General features: G+C 41.9%; 2 protein-coding genes across 2 annotated transcripts; one reads left to right on the top strand and one right to left on the bottom strand.

The window, feature by feature from the left end:
* Nucleotides 1-7,606: 7,606 nt before the first annotated feature.
* Nucleotides 7,607-18,325, top strand: LOC311146955 (dynein axonemal heavy chain 11-like; the record flags this gene model as incomplete). Its single annotated transcript, XM_084183568.1, has 12 exons — nucleotides 7,607-7,838; nucleotides 7,940-8,067; nucleotides 8,288-8,425; nucleotides 8,520-8,609; nucleotides 16,236-16,427; nucleotides 16,568-16,687; nucleotides 16,763-17,005; nucleotides 17,123-17,305; nucleotides 17,416-17,531; nucleotides 17,614-17,726; nucleotides 17,859-17,999; nucleotides 18,076-18,325. 12 exons carry the CDS (start codon nucleotides 7,607-7,609, stop codon nucleotides 18,321-18,323), a joined length of 1,944 nt encoding a protein of 647 aa, XP_084039694.1. The 3' UTR covers nucleotides 18,324-18,325.
* LOC311146738 (cyclin-dependent kinase 5 activator 1-like) lies at nucleotides 10,058-11,011 on the bottom strand (the record flags this gene model as incomplete). The annotated part of the gene is made up of 1 exon (XM_084183301.1): nucleotides 10,058-11,011. The coding sequence occupies one exon, from the start codon at nucleotides 11,009-11,011 to the stop codon at nucleotides 10,064-10,066; it is 948 nt and encodes a 315-aa protein (XP_084039427.1). The 3' UTR covers nucleotides 10,058-10,063.
* Nucleotides 18,326-18,988: the final 663 nt, after the last annotated feature.

Raw genomic sequence — 18,988 nt, forward strand, 5'->3', positions numbered from 1 at the left:
ATGCGTTTAATTTTGCGATACTACCCTACAGAAAGGGGGAGTTTATGACACGAGATTAGGACACGTGTTGATTTTACGGGGCTAAAAACTACGAAATGAGGTTGGGCTAAGCCTACAAAACAAAATGGTGGGGTACAGGTCATAGGTCCCATTTGGCGTTACCCTGCAAGGGAAAATAGACAGAGGAGAAATTCTAACACGATGATTCTAGTTTAAACTGCGGCTGGTTAAAGATGAAACTTGTTTTGTGACCTATTGAATTTATAAATTAGATATATGGTAGCGGATTATAATAAATTGAATTAAATAATTAAATAACGGATTAAAATAAAATAAATGTTTTTGAGCGATCTATTTAGTTCTGAGTTTAGTCTTGGAGTGAATAATGTAGAACGAACAAATATTGAATGGTTGGAAATACTCAGTGATTGCATTAACTGCTGAAATCTTGTCTGTTTCTATGTTTTTTGAAATATGAGAGGAACATGGAACGAGAGGAGAGAGAGAGAAGGGGCTAACGTGTGCGTCACGTGACAAGGTGTGACGAGGCAGACGAGAGGATCAGATCAGGCTAGTACACAAAATCATCCTAACAAAATATGTGATGTTATGACGGTTTCACATAGGCTTGGCAAATACTATTTCATTAAAAATTGCATTTTGGATGCTCTGTGTATCACTGGGGTTTGATGGGAGTTGTAGTATTGAAGGGTTAGAGGCTTTGTTAAAATAAAATAAAAAATCTCTTTGTTTTTGGGATTGCTTTGAAGTTGACTAATTTACTTGCATTTGATGGGTTGTGGTAATGTAGTCAACACTAATTGATAAATTAGTGACATAGGATATAGGAATAAAAATTGGTTTTAATTATTCATGATTTTTAATTGGTTTATTTGGAGTTTATTTGGATTTATTTGGAGTTGTTTAGGTTATATTAATAATTAGAGGGGGGGAAGCCTTAGGCTATACAGTCTAAAATAAGCTAATTTAGAAAAACTAATGGCAGATGTTAGTACACCTTTCTCACATACGGATTCAGCAGAAAGACACCCACCTTATGAGAAGGAAGCTTTCAGTGATCATCCAGCAGGGTGATTATGGCATCAGAGATGAAGACGAATACAAGCAGAAACGACGATGAAGATGGATCAAAACTCCAGAAGGAAGAAAAACCGAGATGTCTGGGAACTTAAAGAAGATGAGGATGATGAAGATGAGAGTGATTGAGAGAGGTCATTCATGGGTGGATATGACTCTGTGATCAGAAGGAAGTTGGCAAGAGAGAAACGAAGAAGGATATGCGAGATTTGATCTCTGATGGAAGTTGAAGATGAAGAAAGCGATGAAGATTTGGAGATTAAAGGTGCTTTATTTTCAAGAGGAGTTTGTCCTACAAGGACTGGCACAGAAGAACAGTAAGAAGATGATGGAAGATGATATTTCGAGGACAGAACTTAGAACTAAGGTTGAAGAATACTGATATGTCAACGACGAGAAGGAACAGGACCAAGAAAACATGCTGAGAAAATAATCCCAAGAGTTGGAGAAGGAGAAAATAAGTTTTGGTTATGAAGAATCAGAATGAACCAAATCAACAATCACGGTTACAGCTTCAACTGAACAATATCAAATGCAATTGTACCAGCCAAGGGGGGGTACCAGATGTTCCATATCCACAATCAGTTTCTGGACAGACACAGAATGAGAGGAAGAGGATGAGAAGACTTAGGAGGAGGAAGATTTCGGCTACACTTCCAGCAACTCTCAGACTTTACCTGGGATGGAAATGCGCCAGGAGAAAACAACAGAGAAAGATGAAGGAGCAAGTGAAGATCACCTGTTCTAGAAGAGATGAAGGGGGGTGTCAGCTGAGAGCACCGATTAGAGAAGAAGAGAAAATAGCTAACTATTGAAGTAAAAACAACCGACCAGAGGACTATGAGAAATAATGGTGAATAGTGTAAAAACGTATCTGTGTTCAGCCTAAAGAGGTTAAACATCTCACTAATTGATAACGAATTAGGATAGGGATTTGAGGTAGTAAAACAGTTAATTACTCTTAAAGTACTAATATTAGAAGATACTGTTATTGCAGTGTTGGGAAGAGAATTGAATTGTACAATAAGATGTACACTAGACGACTGTCAGACAGTCTGTCTGAAAAGTTAAAAGGGGTGACTGTTTATTCTGGGTTACATTCTTACACTAAGAGATTTCAGGCTAGGCTAAAAGGTGTTTAGTCGTTTTGCCAAGTCTGTGTGTAATGAGTCAGAAGCAGGTGGGGAACTTTCCCAATCACATAGTCTAAACATTTGGTGGTAAGGGATTTTGTGAAAATCAGGGGAAAAGGTTTTAAATGTTATGAGAGAAAAGATTAGATTAAAATAAGTTAGGGGTAGGCTAGGTTGAAGGGAATCTAAGACAGTAAGCTAAGTTTCAAAGTTAGTAGTGAGAGAGAGAGAACAGTAGTGAAGGACATTTTAAAGTTTAGTGGGAAGATATGGTAGGAGTTTAGATCTGTTAGGAGCCGATGCATTGATAAGAGAAGCTTGAGGGTGATTGAGTATCTATAGTTACAGTTCCCAGCAGGAAGATCAAGGTAATTATAGGTGTATTTGGTGTAATCAAAAGTTTGAAAGTCAGGGATTTAGAGAAAGGACTGAGATTTGGGGAAAAAGTGACACTAGTGGTGATAGAGGGAAGTACAAGTAAAGAGTTCAAAGTCTTAGGGGAAAACTGGGGGAAAATTAGGAGTAACTAAGGACATCAACACGTGAGTCTAGTAAAACAACAGTGAGAAGCAATTTAACTCTTTCAACATTGATAGTTATTAAAGTCATAAAAATATCGCATTTGATTATAAGGGAACCAATACAGCACCAATGTTAGGGAAAAATACTTATTAGGGTTTAGGATGGGGACGTTTCTCCCATATGGAGAGATAATTATGGAGAATAAGTATTGTTATCAGGACCAGGAGTAGAAGCTGTTGCACCTAGTCAAAGGAGGGATAGTTTGTACAACGATATGAAGTGGAAGAGGTTAGGAGTGACTGTTCACTTATTTGGCGTAAGGTTACAGAGAAAGGTCAGGGAGAATATATGTGTACTTATTTAGGGCAAGCATTAGAATTTGTTCCGGTTCAGAATTATTGGTTAAAGGGCTATGTAATTCATAAAGGAACGCTTATAATGGAAGAGTTGAGGTCTGTTGTAGCCTCCACAGTCATTGAGGGAGTTCAGGAGGAGTAGAACTGAATGGACAGTAGTCACTCCAACAGTAGATAATACACCGAGGATAATGGGAACCTTTGCACTAGAAGTAATTAGGGTTGATACAGCAACTAAGTCAACTACTTTAATGGTAACTTTGGAAGGGATTAATGATACGATGTAGGGAGTATGGCATCGACAACAACTGTTCTGAAATTAAAGGGGGTTAGCAAGAAGGACTCAGGGGTTTATGTTACGGATGGAGAGTGCTGTCAATGATAGTACGAATAGGGTTAAAATAGGAGAACAGAGATAGTAGAGAGAATATAGATTCATCATGGAGATACAGGATGAGGTCTTTGATTTTGATGACAGACAGGGAGAGGTATCTGATCAGTACCGCTCGTTCTTCTGTTGTGGAAATTAGAGATATATTAACTCATTCTGTAAGATCAGTGAGGAATCTTGAAGGTCCATGTCTGTTGAGGATTCCAGCACCGGACATGTTAGACGGTCGCGCGGCCTCTATCAGGTGTGGTTCAGTCTTATGATTTGTCATAACTGTGGTATCAGCAACAGTCATTGACAGATAGAATAATGTCGTTGTCAGAACAGTGGTTTAAGCCTAGGGTTAGGTGGAATTGGGTTAAGTGAATTAATATGGGAATTGTTAAATGGGAAAGGAAAAGCAGGTAACAACAGAATCCTGAAGTATTCAGGTGAAACATTGAGGGCTAAAAGTTGTTTTATTCTAATAAAACATATGAGGTAAGGGGTGTGTTTATGGGAAGATCAGATTGGGATGTTATATGATAACTTTGGATAAGCATGACCTTAAGGGTAGTAATGAGAAATATGTTACTTTTTAGGTAGCAGGTAGTAAGAAAAGCAGGACTTTGATGGTTAAACGATTAGCTTTTGACTGACAATGTGACTATGGAGAATTTTAGAGATATTTGGTGGGTTTGTGATGATAAAATATATATTCTTACATTATGAATGGACAGGATTTGGTTACATGTCAACGTTGAAGCTTCCATATGAGGCTTTTACTATTAAAAGAGGAGTAGCACCGAACACAGATCAATTTGAAACTAGAGTTCAAAATAGGATGAAAAGCGACATGTCATAGGCTTCAAGCCTATCATTGAAGAATAAGTCTAAGGGAGAAGGGGGGACTTTATTCATGGTATGGTGTAACATTTGGGAAGATCATATTGATAAATATTAGTTATACTTTGAGTCCAGATAGTTCAGATAATATTGGGGTTATAGAGGCATTGAAGGAAATAAGGGATGCATTTGGAAGACTTGGTTGCAAGATCAATTAGGCCAGTAGGGGCAGTGATGGGTCAGATTTTAGTTTCAGCTTTGATAACACTGTGTGATGTTTGTAATTGGTTACTGATCTTTGAGAAAGCTATGATATTGAGATAGGTTGGAGAATGATGCCTGGAGACAACACTCAGATGCCGGTGTTGACTGTTCCTGATCTGGAGGAAGATGGATGGACTACTGATGGATAAATATCATTTTTTATGAGTTGATTATTTAAAAAAAAAAAAAAAATCAATATTGTGGTGATGTTGGTATGATTTATGAATCAAAGGGGGGAATAGGTTTATGTGATTCATACATCATTTATATATCATTTTTTTAAAATTCTTAGGTGAAATTGAGGTTTAATTTGAAAGTGGTTGTTTTGCAAAAGATACTGTTTGGTCTTTTCTTTTCATTCCAGAGGCATTTGGGAGAACATGTGGAGATTGGAATATTCAAACAAAGACAATATGAAGGGACAATATGACTGGAGGAGATGAAACAAGGAGGGTGTGGCTGATTCCATCATCAACAATCCATTGGAAGTCAAGACTACGGGGAGATGAAGTGTAGTGGACTACATTCCAGTGTTTGCAATGAAATATAGACATGTGTAATACATAATTGTGTAATAGTCTCAGGGATTAATTTTTGTAGAATGATGTTTGATGTTATTGAATACATGGGAGGATCCTAGATGTTTTTGTTTATTTCGTGAATGTTTAGGGACAGAGAGGCTAGGAAGGGAGAGTTCCACTTGTACGGTCCTATGGGTTGACCAGCCGTACAATGGATGTTATTGGATAGGATTTTGTTTGCAGGGGCTTACATGTGTATTTAATTGCATCATAGTTTCAAATGTATGTACATGGTTTATGAGGTTATCTGGAGTACCGACGGTGGTTGCCTGGGGCAGAGGGACCGTGAGAGAATTTTACTGTCTTGATTGATATGGATGGATGGCTGCCAGACAGTTTTTCGCTCTTACACTCCATAGAGATTTCTTCATATTTCATAGTAATGTATTCACACTTCATAAAGATAGTAATGTATTCACACTTCATATGTCATAGTAATGTATTCCCACTTCATAAACAGGTATTTCATAGAAAGGTATTTACACTCTAGAGGAGAATGGTTTTGGTTTAATGTTAAAGATACTCAATAAGATAAATTGTTACTAGTCATAATCCTATTCTGTTTGTTTTCGAGACGTTTAGTTTGTCTCGAAAGGGGGGAATATAGTATCTGAAGATTATGCCTTTGTTAAATGTTTTTCATGAAGAAATGGAATGTTGGTTGTGTTAGTAGCAAGAGGGAATGTTTTGGGTGTAACGCCACATCCAGCAGACCGGAAGTGTCTTGGAGACTGGGGATTGGTCAGAAGAGGTCAGTTTCATTGTTTATAAATAAGGGGGTTAGGCGAGGAAGACGTCAGAACGGCCATAGCAATCTGGGGAGCCGTTCTCCGGACATCGCGGGTCTGTACCTATGCTGTAAACTCGTGATTTTAATAAAAGCCTCTCACACGATGCAGCATAACGGACTCTGTGTTGACAGCAATAATTGCCACCATTCATCATATACGACAGTACCCTTTACCTAGTCCTAGCATCTAAAAAGGAGTGGTGTTCAAGTGCTCTATGGTCTATGTAACACTTGTTAATATGGCACATCAGTTACATGTCACTTTAAAAGCTTCAATAGACTAGGGCCCGGTTTCCCAAAAGCATCCTAAGGCTAAGTTCATTGTTAGAACTTTATGGATGAACTTAGCCTTAGGATGCTTTTGGGAAACCGGGCCCAGAACAACATGACAGTTAGCAGGAGGAAATCCACACTGCTCATAATTCTTCACTATTATCCCCTACAGTCCTCACACACAGGGGCGTGTATACGTTTGGCTTCAATTAAAAAAGAAAATGACATAACAGAAACAAAATAGTGTTTGTGTGTTCTCCTAGTCACTGTCGTCGTCAGACCAGCCCTCGTCCATCATGTTCATGTCCAGCGTCGCGGCGGTGGCGGCCATATTGATTTTGGTTCCCTGTCGTACGCTGCTGGTCTTAGAAGAGTTCTGATTGGATGTTGTCCGCATGCTCACCTGTACCCCCGACCTCACCCCCTGACCTCTGACCCCTAACTCACTCCCATGTTCATATTCATATCCATGTCCCCTATCCTCTCTATCCCCCCAATATCATCCAGAGAGAGCATATCCCCAAACCCAACCATACTCCCCCCACTCAGCTCCCTAAACATTGACTGCATCCTCCCTCCCTCCACACTCCCCCCCTCCACCACCCTCTCCTCCTTCGTTACCTCCCTCCATCCCTCTTGTCTCCCAGTCTCCCCCCATCCCCTCTCCTCCCTCTCTGTCTCCCCATCTACCTCTCCAATCCCACCCTGGAACCCCTTTAGCATGATTTGTAGCCTCCCCCCTTCCCCTAGCTCCAGCCGACCCCCTTCTATCCCTCCCTCCGTCCCCCTCTCCTTCTCTCTCTCCCCCCAGGTTACCTCTATCCCTCCATCCCCATCCGCCTCCCCAAGACTGCTAGAGAAGCCCCTAATCATGGACTGGAACCCACCTATCCCCCTGTCTATCCCTCCCTCCATCCCCCTCTCCCTCTCTCCGTTGCTGAGGGTTCTGATAAGGCAGGATATCTTGGCGCTGTTGGACTCCTGAGACTGAGAACGGAAGAACGACTCCGAGCTGATGCCTGATGCTATGGGGGAGAAGAACTGAAAGAGAGAAAGAGATGGGGGGGGCAGTTGAACACAACCCAGATGTCATCATTAACCACACTATAAATGTGTTGTTACTCTAGGGATGCTGGGCTTTGACACCATACAACATGACTGTTTCTAATATCTAAATCTCAAATAAGGTTGTAAAACAAATAGAAAATGTTTATGAATGAAGCATCATGGTCTTTGAAACCCGGCAAATATGTAGGCTACTCACAGGGGTGACATTGGACCTCTCCATCAATCTCTCCTCCCACAGTCTCAGTCTTCTCTCCCTCTCCTCTTCTCTCCCTCTCCTCTTCTCTCCCTCCATCCCCATCTTTTATATGTCTCTGGCAAATTATAATGACGATCAATCTCCCTCCACATACCCTCCCCTCGCTCTCGCGCACTCTCTTTCTGTCTGTAGGAACTTTGTGAAGGAGAAGTTGGGGGTGAAGTATACAGAGGGGAGGAAGACAGAGTTTGCTAAGTCCTTCAGAGAGAGTGGACCTGCCTCGCCTGTATTCTTCATCCTGTCTCCTGGAGTAGACCCTCTCAAAGACGTGGAGTCACTGGGTAACACTAAGACAACTAATTTTGTAATGTAAAGATCACTGTAAATCTGCATGAATATGACACACACACACACTGATAATATATTGTTTCCATGGTAACAGGCAGGAAGTTGGGGTTCACCATAGACCTGGGGAAACTCCACAATGTGTCTTTGGGTCAGGGTCAGGAGGCTGTGGCTGAGGTCGCCATGGAGATGGCTGCTAAGCAGGGACACTGGGTCATTTTACAGGTATGGCTATCCTGCTATATACTGTACATAAAACATAATTCATTCATTCATCATTGCATCCATCCATCCTTCCATCCATTCATTGTTTCATTAATCAATTTATTAGTTTGTTCGCGCTTACATTTGTTCATCCATCCATCCATTCATCCATTCATCCATTCATCCATTCATCCATTCATCCATTCATCCATTCATTCATTCATTCATTCATCTCTGTCAGAATATCCACCTGGTGGCTCGCTGGCTGGGGTCGTTGGAGAAGCTTCTGGAACGCTGCTGTGAGGGCAGTCACCAGGACTACAGAGTGTTTATGAGTGCTGAGCCTGCCCCCACACCACAGGAGCACATCATCCCTCAGGTACACACACACACACATACACACACATGCATTTATAATAACACGGTGTGTTTTCCTAATTTAAAAGTGTGTTTGTTCTCCTCTCCTCACTCAGGGCATCCTGGAGAATGCCATCAAGATCACCAACGAGCCTCCCACTGGCATGCATGCCAACCTTCATGCTGCTCTGGACAACTTCGACCAGGTACAGGAATGTGTGTATTAATGTCTGTCTGTCCACTGGTGTTAGGGATGGGCAATTGAAATTATTGTTCAAAATAATCTCATCAAATGTTTGATTCACACTTTATAATAATGTCCAGTAATAGATCATTTATAAGGCTATTATAAACAGTTCTCACTATTTACTAATTGCTGTTTCTACATTTGCAAATGTTAGTAAGCTATACATAGTTATTTATAAACTTTCAAATGAATTATTGGATAATTTATTAGATGTTTAATATAGACCCTTATAAAACATTTACTAATCATTAGTAAAGTACAGTGGTGTAAAGTAACTAAGTAAAAATACTTTGAAGTACTACTTTGAGGTATCTGTACTTTACTTGAGTTTTTATATTTTTTACAACTTTTACTTCTACTTGACTACATTCTGAAATAAAATATGTGCTCGTTACATTTCTAATGCTCAGGCAGGACAGCAAAACGGTCAAATTCATGTACTTATTAAGAAAAATGCATCCCTACTGCCTCTGATCTGGTTTGTAAAAGATTGTTGAACTGTGTCCCTGGATTCCCATAAATAAATAAAAATAAAGGCAATTAGCATAATATAAGGAATTTGATATATAGCCTTTGCTTTCACTTTTGATACTTAAGTACATTTAAAACCAGATACTTTTAGACTTTTACTGAAGTAGTATTTTACTGGGTGACTTTCACTTTTACTTGAGTCATTTTCTTTACTTTTACTCAAGTTTTACTGAATTGGGTACTTTTTCCACCACTGGTAAAGTATTATCTCCACCAAGATCTCAAAATGACATGGAAAATATCAATTGTAAAATAATAAGGACACAACACTGGATGTTTAAGAGAATATATATAGCATTTTATTCCAAAACAGTCACACTGTTCGTTCAAGTTCATCAGAACCAATGGTCCTCAAACGAACCCCTGTCCCCCAGAACTGTCCAGTCCTGTGCTTGCTGTGGGGGAACATGGGTGTTCACTTCACAGTCTAAAGCGGCAGGGTTGCAGCTTGTCTGTTCAACCATGATCTGAGCACTAGCCCACTCACACAAGGGTGCCTCCTTCCCTCCCGTGGTAGAAAGTGCACATCTCACACAGTCAGAACAGTAGGCTGGTAGGCTGCAGCCTGTGTGATGTGAGCACTAGCACAGTCACTCGTGTGCCTCCAATCCTCCCGTGGTAGGCAGTGCACACGTCAGACAGTCAGATGGTACAGTAGATAGTAAGCTACAGCCTCAGTCCTCTACACATTCATACCTACCGATTTGTGTTCTCTTTCAAGCCAAATTAACCCTCATATTAACCCTTAAAATCTATAAATCATATTTTCCCATCAAAGCTCACCCTCTACCCATTCCCTGAACCAATCCTCCTCCTTCCCATTTTGAAATGTCAGGCTATAGTAGGCCCCTCCCCTCCCCTGGCCCCTCTACCCTAGGTCCCTCACTGAGTGCTGTACACACCGCTGAGCAGGCGGCTCTTCTTCTCCTCCTTCTGGCTCTCGTTCTTCAGGTCAGCAAACATCTGGGAGAAGAAGTTAGGGTCTGTGTTCATCTGGAGCATCTTACCACTCATCAGCTTGGTGATGGACATGCAGCGGATCCAGAAGGTCTGCCTGCAGGTCTCCACCAGGAAGGGTCTCAGGGGGTAGGAGATCTCGTTGCCCATGTAGGAGCAGGTCATGTAGAGGCAAGTAAGCAGCACGGCATGCAGCTCATGCAAGGTGGCCACCTCGGAGGAGACCGCCTCGCGGCACAGCATGTAGAGGAAGACCACCATGGCCGGGTTGATGCAGCTCTGGTCCTGATAGCGGTTGTCCAGCAGATAACGGTCAACCACCCGCAGCCACAGCTCCGGGTCCATGGAAGACATGTCCTGGATCAGGTAGCAGCGCCGGCACAGGAACTCACCCAGGCAACGCAGCAGCTCGCCGGTTGTAGCGTGGACCATCACCGGCCTCTTGGGCGTGTCGAGGTCCTGGACGATCACCGTCTGGAGCGTGTCGGGGGCCGTGTTGGAGTTGGTCAAGGGGGCCTTCTCGACCGACGAGGCGACGTTGTTGGAGCTGTTGGCGATGGCTGGAGTGCTCTGGTACTGGGTGGACAGCTTGTCACAGGATTGAGACTTCTCCAGGGTGAGGGTGGACAAGTTGGAGGAGGACTGAGACTTCTCCAGGTTCTCGTTACTCAGATGGGCGATGATGTTTTGGTTGGTGTTCTCGTGGGCCTGCATCTTCTTGGAGCCCTTCTTCTTCACAATCCGCCTCCATGGCGAGTAGCGCTTCAGGGTCTTGTCTTTGCCGCTCTTACGGGTCTGGACTTCAAAGAAGTGGCCCACCGTGTCCGGCCCATCTTTGAAGTGGACTGCCTTCTCGCGGAGTGAGATAGACATTGGTCTATAGTGCCTGTGGAAAACAAAATGCTTCAATATTAGCAAAATGAAATGCATGGCATCAGTTCAGTAGGCCTATCTAGCTCAGCTATGGGTGTCTCCCAGATGGCAACCTATTCCCTATATAGTGCACTGCTTTTTACCAAGGCCTATAGGAGTCTGGTCAAAGTAGTGCAATATATAGGAAATAGGGTTCCATGTGGGACATAATCTAAATCAAAGAGTATTAAGCATAGACATTAGGGTTATGTGTTCATAAACATGAGCAATATAACATTTCAAAGCAAAACAAAAATATTACTCACTGATTTCAAGTTGATATGTGAAAAATTGTAAAGATAATTCAATATTTTCTTCGTTAATTGAAAGGTAAAGACGGGTTGTCCAGGTGCTTTGAGTTCAAGGCTGTTATGGTTGTGAACATCGGAATTGTCCAAGGTTCTGAAATCGAGCGTTCTGAAATTGTGTGTCCCTGTCGTAATAAAGAGGCATGTCATAGAGGCGATTTTGTGAAAGATTAAGTTTGATGTTGGCAAAAATAAATAAATAACACAAATAAATAAAGTCAGATTTTCGCCATGATAGAATTTGCCTCATATTTGCTATAGCCTAGCTCAATACGTTGAAAACGAAATAATCTTTGAGTGACTGCTACGCTACAGCGTTATATTTCTGGCCTCAATGGATGAATAACATGTATCTGCGAGTGTTTTGCATGGATCTCAATGGTCTGTCAAATTAAATTGGCACCTCTGTCAGGTGCGCGCTTATCTCGTTCACCACCAGACTCTTCTTCCCCCTAAAGGGTGCGTTAGTCATTTCACTTTAGCAATCTACTCCGATAATGAGCATTTAGCCTAGGGACAAATAGGTGCTCGCCTATAATCGCTATTTGAAGTGGAGAGCATACAGGCCTACTTCTATGTCAGGACTGACTGAAGGACTAGCTTAAAATGCGTTATAGAAGTAGGCTAAATAGCCTTTTCGTGTAAAACGCAACATAAGAACCAGCAGTAGCTCAAATAAAAACGTCTAAAACTACACTCCAAAGTTATAAAAAAAGATATACCGTTCCAGTTAAAGGTTTGGACACACCTACTCATTCAAGGGTTTTTCTACATTGTAGAATAATAGTGAAGACATCAAAACTATGAAATAACACATATGGAATCATGTAGTAACCAAAAAAGTATTAAACACATAAAAATATATTTTATATTTGAGATTCTTCAAACACCGCTCTTGCTGCTGGTGATTCTCAGATCCACCTCTAGGCAGAGGACACCATTTTGTATACATCTGGCCCTTCATTGGACACTGTGTTAACAAACCTCCAAACAAGCTTCAATGCCATACAACACAACTTCCGTAGCCTCCAACTGCTCTTAAACAAAAGTAAAATGAAATGCATGCTCTTCACCCGCCCAAAGTCCCATATACTACCCACCACTGCGACCTGTATGCTCTTGTTGGCTGGTCCACACTACATATTCGTTGGCAAACCCACTGGCTCCAGGCCATCTATAAATCACTTCTAGGCAAATCCCCTCCTTATCTTAGCTTATCCTAATCCCTGAAGCTGGAGACTTATCTACCTTATCTAACTTTAAGCATCAGTTGTCAGACCACCTTACTGATCACTGCACCTGTACACAGCCCTTCTGAAATTAGCCCACCCAACTACCTCATCCCCATATTGTTATTTATTTTGCTAATTTACACCCCAGTATCTCTATTTGCACATTATCTCTTGTACATCTATCATTCCAGTGTTAATACTAATTGTAATTATTTTGCACTATGGCCTATTTATTGCCTTACCTCCATAACTTTCTACATTTGCACACACTGTATATATTTTCTGTAGTATTTTTGACTTTATGTTTTGTTTTACCCCATATGTAACTCTGTGTTGTTGTTTTTATTGCACTGCTTTGCTTTATCTTGGCCAGGTGGCAGTTGTAAATGAGAACTTGTTCTCAACTGGCTTACCTGGTTAAATAAAGGTGAAATTAAAACATTAAAAAATCAGTTGCCTTGATGACAGCTTTGCACACTACTGGCTTCACCTAGAATGCTTTTCCAACAGTCTTGAAGGAGTTCCCACATATGCTGAGCACCTGTTGGCTGCTTTTCCTTCACTCTGTGGTCCGACTCATCCCAAACCATCTCAATTGGGTTGAGGTCGGGGGATTGTGGAGGCAAGGTCATCTGATGCAGCACTCTCATTCGTGGTAAAATAGTCCTTCCACAGGCTGGAGGTGTGTTGGTTCATTGTCCTGTTGAAAAACAAATTATAGTTCCACTAAGCCCAAACCAGATGGGATGGTGTATCGCTGCAGAATGTTGCGGTAGCCATGCTGGTTAAGTGTGCCTTGAATTCTAAATAAATCACAGACAGTGTCACCAGCAAAGCACCCCCACACCATAACACCTCCTCCTACATGCTTTACGGTGGGAAATACACATGCGGAGATCATCCGTTCACCCACACCACGTCTCACAAAGACACGGCAGTTGGAACCATACATCTCCAATTTGGACTCCAGACCAAAGGACACATTTCCATCGGTCTAATGTCCACTGCTCGTGTTTCTTTGCCCAAGCAAGTCTCTTCTAATTATTGGTGTCCTTTAGTAGTGCTTTCTTTGCAGCAAATCGACCACGAAGGCCTGATTCACACAGTCTCCTCTGAACAGTTGATGTTGAGATGTGTCTGTTACTTGAACTCTGTGAAGCATTTATTTGGTCTGCAATTTCTGAGGCTGGTAACTCTATTTAACTTATCCTCTGCAGCAGAGGTAACTCTGGGTCTTCCATTCCTGTGGCAGTCCTCAAGAGAGCCAGTTTCATCATAGCACTTGATGGTTTTTGCGACTGCACTTGAAGAAACTTTCAAAGTTGTTGAAGTTTTCCGTATTGACTGACCTTCATGTCTTAAAGTAATGATGGACTGTCATTTCTCTTTGATTATTTGAGCTGTTCTTGCCATAATATGGACTTGGTCTTTTATCAAATAGGGCTATCTTCTGTATACCACCCCTACCTTGTCACAACACAACTGATTGGCTCAAACACATTAAGAAGGGAAGAAATTCCACAAATTAACTTTTAAGAAGGCACAGCTGTTAATTGAAATGCATTCCAGATGACTACCCCATGAAGCTGATTGAGAGAATGCCAAGAGTGTGCAAAGCTGTCAAGGCAAAGGGTGGTTTCTTTGAAGAATCTCAAATAAACAAATCAAAATATATTTTATAACACTTTTTTGGTTACTACATGATTCCATATGTGTTATTTCATAGTTTTGATGTCTTCACTATTATTCTACAATGTAGAAAATAGTAAAAATAAAGAAAAACCCTGGAATGAGTAGGTGTGTCCAAACCTTTGACTGGAACTGTGTATATATATGGTATATCCTTGTGTGCAAGAATGTGTTAAGAATCGAAATACTTACAACAGTTGATCCAATTCTAGCCTAAGCTCGGTTTGAATATTCAAGTACCTCCCCATCCCTAACTGCTGTCCTAATACAGTTGAAGTCGGAAGTTTACATACACCTTAGCCAAATACATTTAAACTAAGTTTTTCACAATTCCTGACATTTAATCCTAGTAAAAATTCCCTGTTTTAGGTCAGTTAGGATCACCACTTTATTTTAAGAATGTCAGAATAATTGTAGAGAGAATGATTTATTTCAGCTTTTATTTCTTTCATCACATTCCCAGTGGGTCAGAAGTTTACATACACTCAATTAGTATTTGGTAGCATTGCCTTTAAATTGTTTAATTTGGGTCAAACATTTCGGGTAGCCTTCCACATGCTTCCCACAATAAGTTGGGTGAATTTTGGCCCATTCCTCCTGACAGAGCTGGTGTAACTGAGTCAGGTTTGTAGGCCTCCTTGCTCGCACACGCTTTTTCAGTTGTGCCCACACATTTTCTATAGGATTGATGTCAGGGCTTTGTGATGGCCACTCCAATACCTTGACTTTGTTGTCCTTAAGCCATTTTGCCACAACTTTGTAAGTACGCTTGGGGTCATTGTCCATTTGGAAGACTCATTTGTGACCAAACTTTAACTTCCTGACTGATGTCTTGAGATGTTGCTTCAATATATCCACATAATTTTCCTTCCTCATGCATGATGCCATCTATTTTGTGAAGTGCACCAGTCCCTCCTGCAGCAAAGCACCCCCACAGCATGATGCTGCCACCTCCGTGCTTCACGGTTGGGATGGTGTTCTTCGGCTTGCAAGGTCCCCCTTTTTCCTCCAAACATAACGATGGTCATTATGGCCAAACAGTTCTATTTTTGTTTCATCAGACCAGAGGACATTTCTCAAAAAGTACAATCTTTGTCCCCATGTGCAGTTGCAAACCATAGTCTGGGTTTTTTATGGCGGTTTTGGAGCAGTGGCTTCTTCCTTGCTGCGCGGCCTTTAAGGTTATGTCGATATAGGACTCGTTTTACTGTGGATATAGATACTTTTGTACCTGTTTCCTCCAGCATCTTCACAAGGTCCTTTGCTGTTGTTCTGGGATTGATTTGCACTTTTCGCACCAAAGTACATTCATCTCTAGGAGACATAACGCGTCTTCTTCCTGAGCGGTATGACAGCTGCGTGGTCCCATGGTGTTTATACTTGCGTACTATTGTTTGTACAGATGAACGTGGCACCTTTAGGCATTTGGAAATTGCTCCCAAGGATGAACCAGACTTGTGGAGGTCTATAATTTTTATTCTGAGGTCTTGGCTGATTTCCTTTGATTTTCCCACGATGTCAAGCAAATAGGCACTGAGTTTGAAGGTAGGCCTTGAAATACATCAACAGGTACACCTCCAATTGACTCAAATGATGTCAATTAGCCTATCAGAAGCTTCTAAAGCCATGACATCATTTTCTGGAATTTTCCAAGCTGTTTAAAGGCACAGTCAACTTAGTATATGTAAACTTCTGACCCACTGGAATTGTGATACAGTGAATTATAAGTGAAATAATCTGTCTGTAAACAATTGTTGGAAAAATTACTTGTGTCATGCACATTGTTAAAAGGAAATGGGAGTGGTTGAAAAACTAGTTTTAATGTCTCCAACCTAAGTGTATGTAAACTTCCGACTTCAACTGTATATTATCAATATCTCACAAACTCCTTCCACAACCACCCTCGCTCTCTCTCTCTCGCTCTCTCTCTCTATCTCTCTGTCTATCTCTCTGTAGGACATATTGGATCAGTGCAGTAGAGAGCAGGAGTTTAAGACCATCCTGTTCTCTCTGTGTTATTTTCATGCCTGTGTGGCTGAGAGGCGTAAGTTCGGTCCTCAGGGTTGGAACAGGAAATACCCCTTTAACACTGGAGACCTCACCATCTCTGTCAACGTGCTCTGCAACTACCTGGAGGCCAACTCACAGGTCACTGTTTACCGTGTTATAGTGATCAGGATGGTGATGATCATGACTGTATTGATGATTGATGATGTTTATATTGATGATGATGATGAGTCATTGTTCATGTATTTTGTGTGTGCGTGTGTGTGCTTGCGCATGTTTAGGTGCCGTGGGAGGACTTGCGCTATCTGTTTGGAGAGATCATGTATGGAGGTCACATCACAGACGACTGGGACAGAAGATTCTGTAGAACCTACCTGGAGGAATATATGCAGCCCAACCAGGTGTGTGTGTGTGTTACGATTGTGATGAAAGTGTTAACAATAAACCTACACCCTTTCCATCCTGTTTCCCACCAGTTTGACAGGAAGTTGGCTCTGGCTCCGGGCTTTGTGGTTCCCTCCAACCTGGACTACCAGGGTTACCATGGTTATGTAGATGAGATGCTGCCCCACGAGAGCCCGGTGCATTATGGACTACACCCCAACGCAGAGATAGAGTTTCTGACGGTGACCTCTGATAACCTTTTCCACACACTGCTGGAGCTGCAGTCACCTGATTCTGTGATGGGAGAGGGGGCTTCACAGACCGTAGAGGAGAAGGTGTGTGTGAGAGACACACACACACACACACACCAGGCATATTCATAACAGACACACTCATAGCAGACACACACATACAGCGGACCCACACACACTCATCCCTCATCCTCCCTGCAGGTGAAGACCATCCTAGATGAGGTGTTGGAGAAGCTTCCAGAAGAGTACAACATGTCAGACATCACGTCTAAGACTACTGAGAGATCACCATACATCCTGGTCTGCTTCCAGGAGTGTGAACGTATGAACACGCTCATCGACGAGATACGACGCTCACTCAAGGAGCTGGACCTGGGGCTGAAGGTGGGTTAGGGGCTAGGGGTCAGCTGGGAAATTAGACTAGGACTGATAGATGACATAAGGGTGAATTGGTAGTTGTCTCTCATAACAGTGATGTTTTTTTCTCCTTCCAGGGTGAGCTGGCTATCTCCTCAGAGATGGAGCAGATCCAGTCAGCTCTGTTCTTTGATAACGTCCCAGACACCTGGACCAAACTGGCCTACCCCTCCACTTACAGCCTGGCCCAGTGGTGAGTCACTGTGTGTACTCTCCCACTGTCCCAACGTGTACTTAAGATGATTAGTTGCTATGTGTGTGTGTGTGTTTACCAGGTATAATGACGTGTTGCTGCGCTGTAGAGAGCTGGACAGCTGGACACAGGACCTGGCTCTGCCCACCGTCGTCTGGCTGTCTGGACTCTTTAACCCACAGTCCTTCTTAACAGGTAACATACACGAACATCCCCCTACACACTTACAAACAACATACCCAACCGACTTATGTTGTAACTGTCAGTTGCCTCTTGGTATTCTCTATTCAGTGGAATTATTTGCTCAACTACCCTCTCTCCCTCCAGCGGTGATGCAGTCTCTGGCTCGTAAGAATGAGTGGCCGTTAGATAAGATGAACCTGACTGTGGATGTGACTAAGAAATTTAAGGAAGAGTTCAACCAGCCTGCCAGAGAGGGAGCATACGTATACGGACTATACATGGAAGGTATACACTCCTCTCCTTCTCATGAACACATACATCCTAGTTCATTTATCTTCATTTTTCCCTCTTTGTCCCATAGGTGCAAGATGGGACACTCAGGGTGGGGTGATCACTGAGGCTCGTCTGAAGGAGTTAACCCCCTCCATGCCAGTCATCTCAGTCCGAGCCGTACCTAACGACAGACAGGAGACGCGTAACATCTATGAGTGTCCCCTGTACAAGACCAAGCTGAGAGGAACCACTTATGTCTGGACCTTCAGCCTCAAGACCAGAGAGAGACCAGCCAAGTGGGTACTGGCTGGGGTGGCACTGCTGCTCAGTGTGTGAGCTGTCAGGGTAGGAACTCTGCTTGTGAGATAAATGAGGTGAAGGTGGAGAAGGATGAGGGGCCTGATGCTCTACAAGACTGTTGGTTAAAAATGGCTTTTTTGAGGTTGGAAAGAGGCAAGGTAGTTTTTTCTTTAGTTATTCGTAGGGTGTGTATTTTCTGCATTATGTTGCTAAGTGTGAGAAAAGTTATTTTATGTAAAATACGCATGTTTTACTACATATCCCTCAAACCAGGTTTCATGCTGCTATTGAAATGTAAAAGGAATTTGTATAGTACTGTTTTAGCACCTGAAAGCTATATGAAAATGTATAAAGCTATATTAAGTTTTTTCATATGAATTAGTATGAATATATCTGTATTTTTCTGAATGTATTGAAAAACAATACAGTACAAGCTGCAAAATAGTTTCACACATTTGATCACAGTAAGAACCCATTACTTCAAAGCTTATTATTTTTAACAAATCAACTGTATCGTCTAACAAATGTACAAATCTAAAAGCAGAAAACATTGGATGGTACCCTTTACCTAGTCCTAGCATCTAAAAAGGAGTGGTGTTCAAGTGCTCTATGGTCTATGTAACACTTGTTAATATGGCACATCAGTTACATGTCACTTTAAAAGCTTCAATAGACTAGGGCCCGGTTTCCCAAAAGCATCC

Source organism: Coregonus lavaretus (assembly GCF_964263955.1).
Source record: "Coregonus lavaretus genome assembly, chromosome: 19".
In the NCBI taxonomy this organism is placed as follows: Eukaryota; Metazoa; Chordata; class Actinopteri; order Salmoniformes; family Salmonidae; genus Coregonus; species Coregonus lavaretus.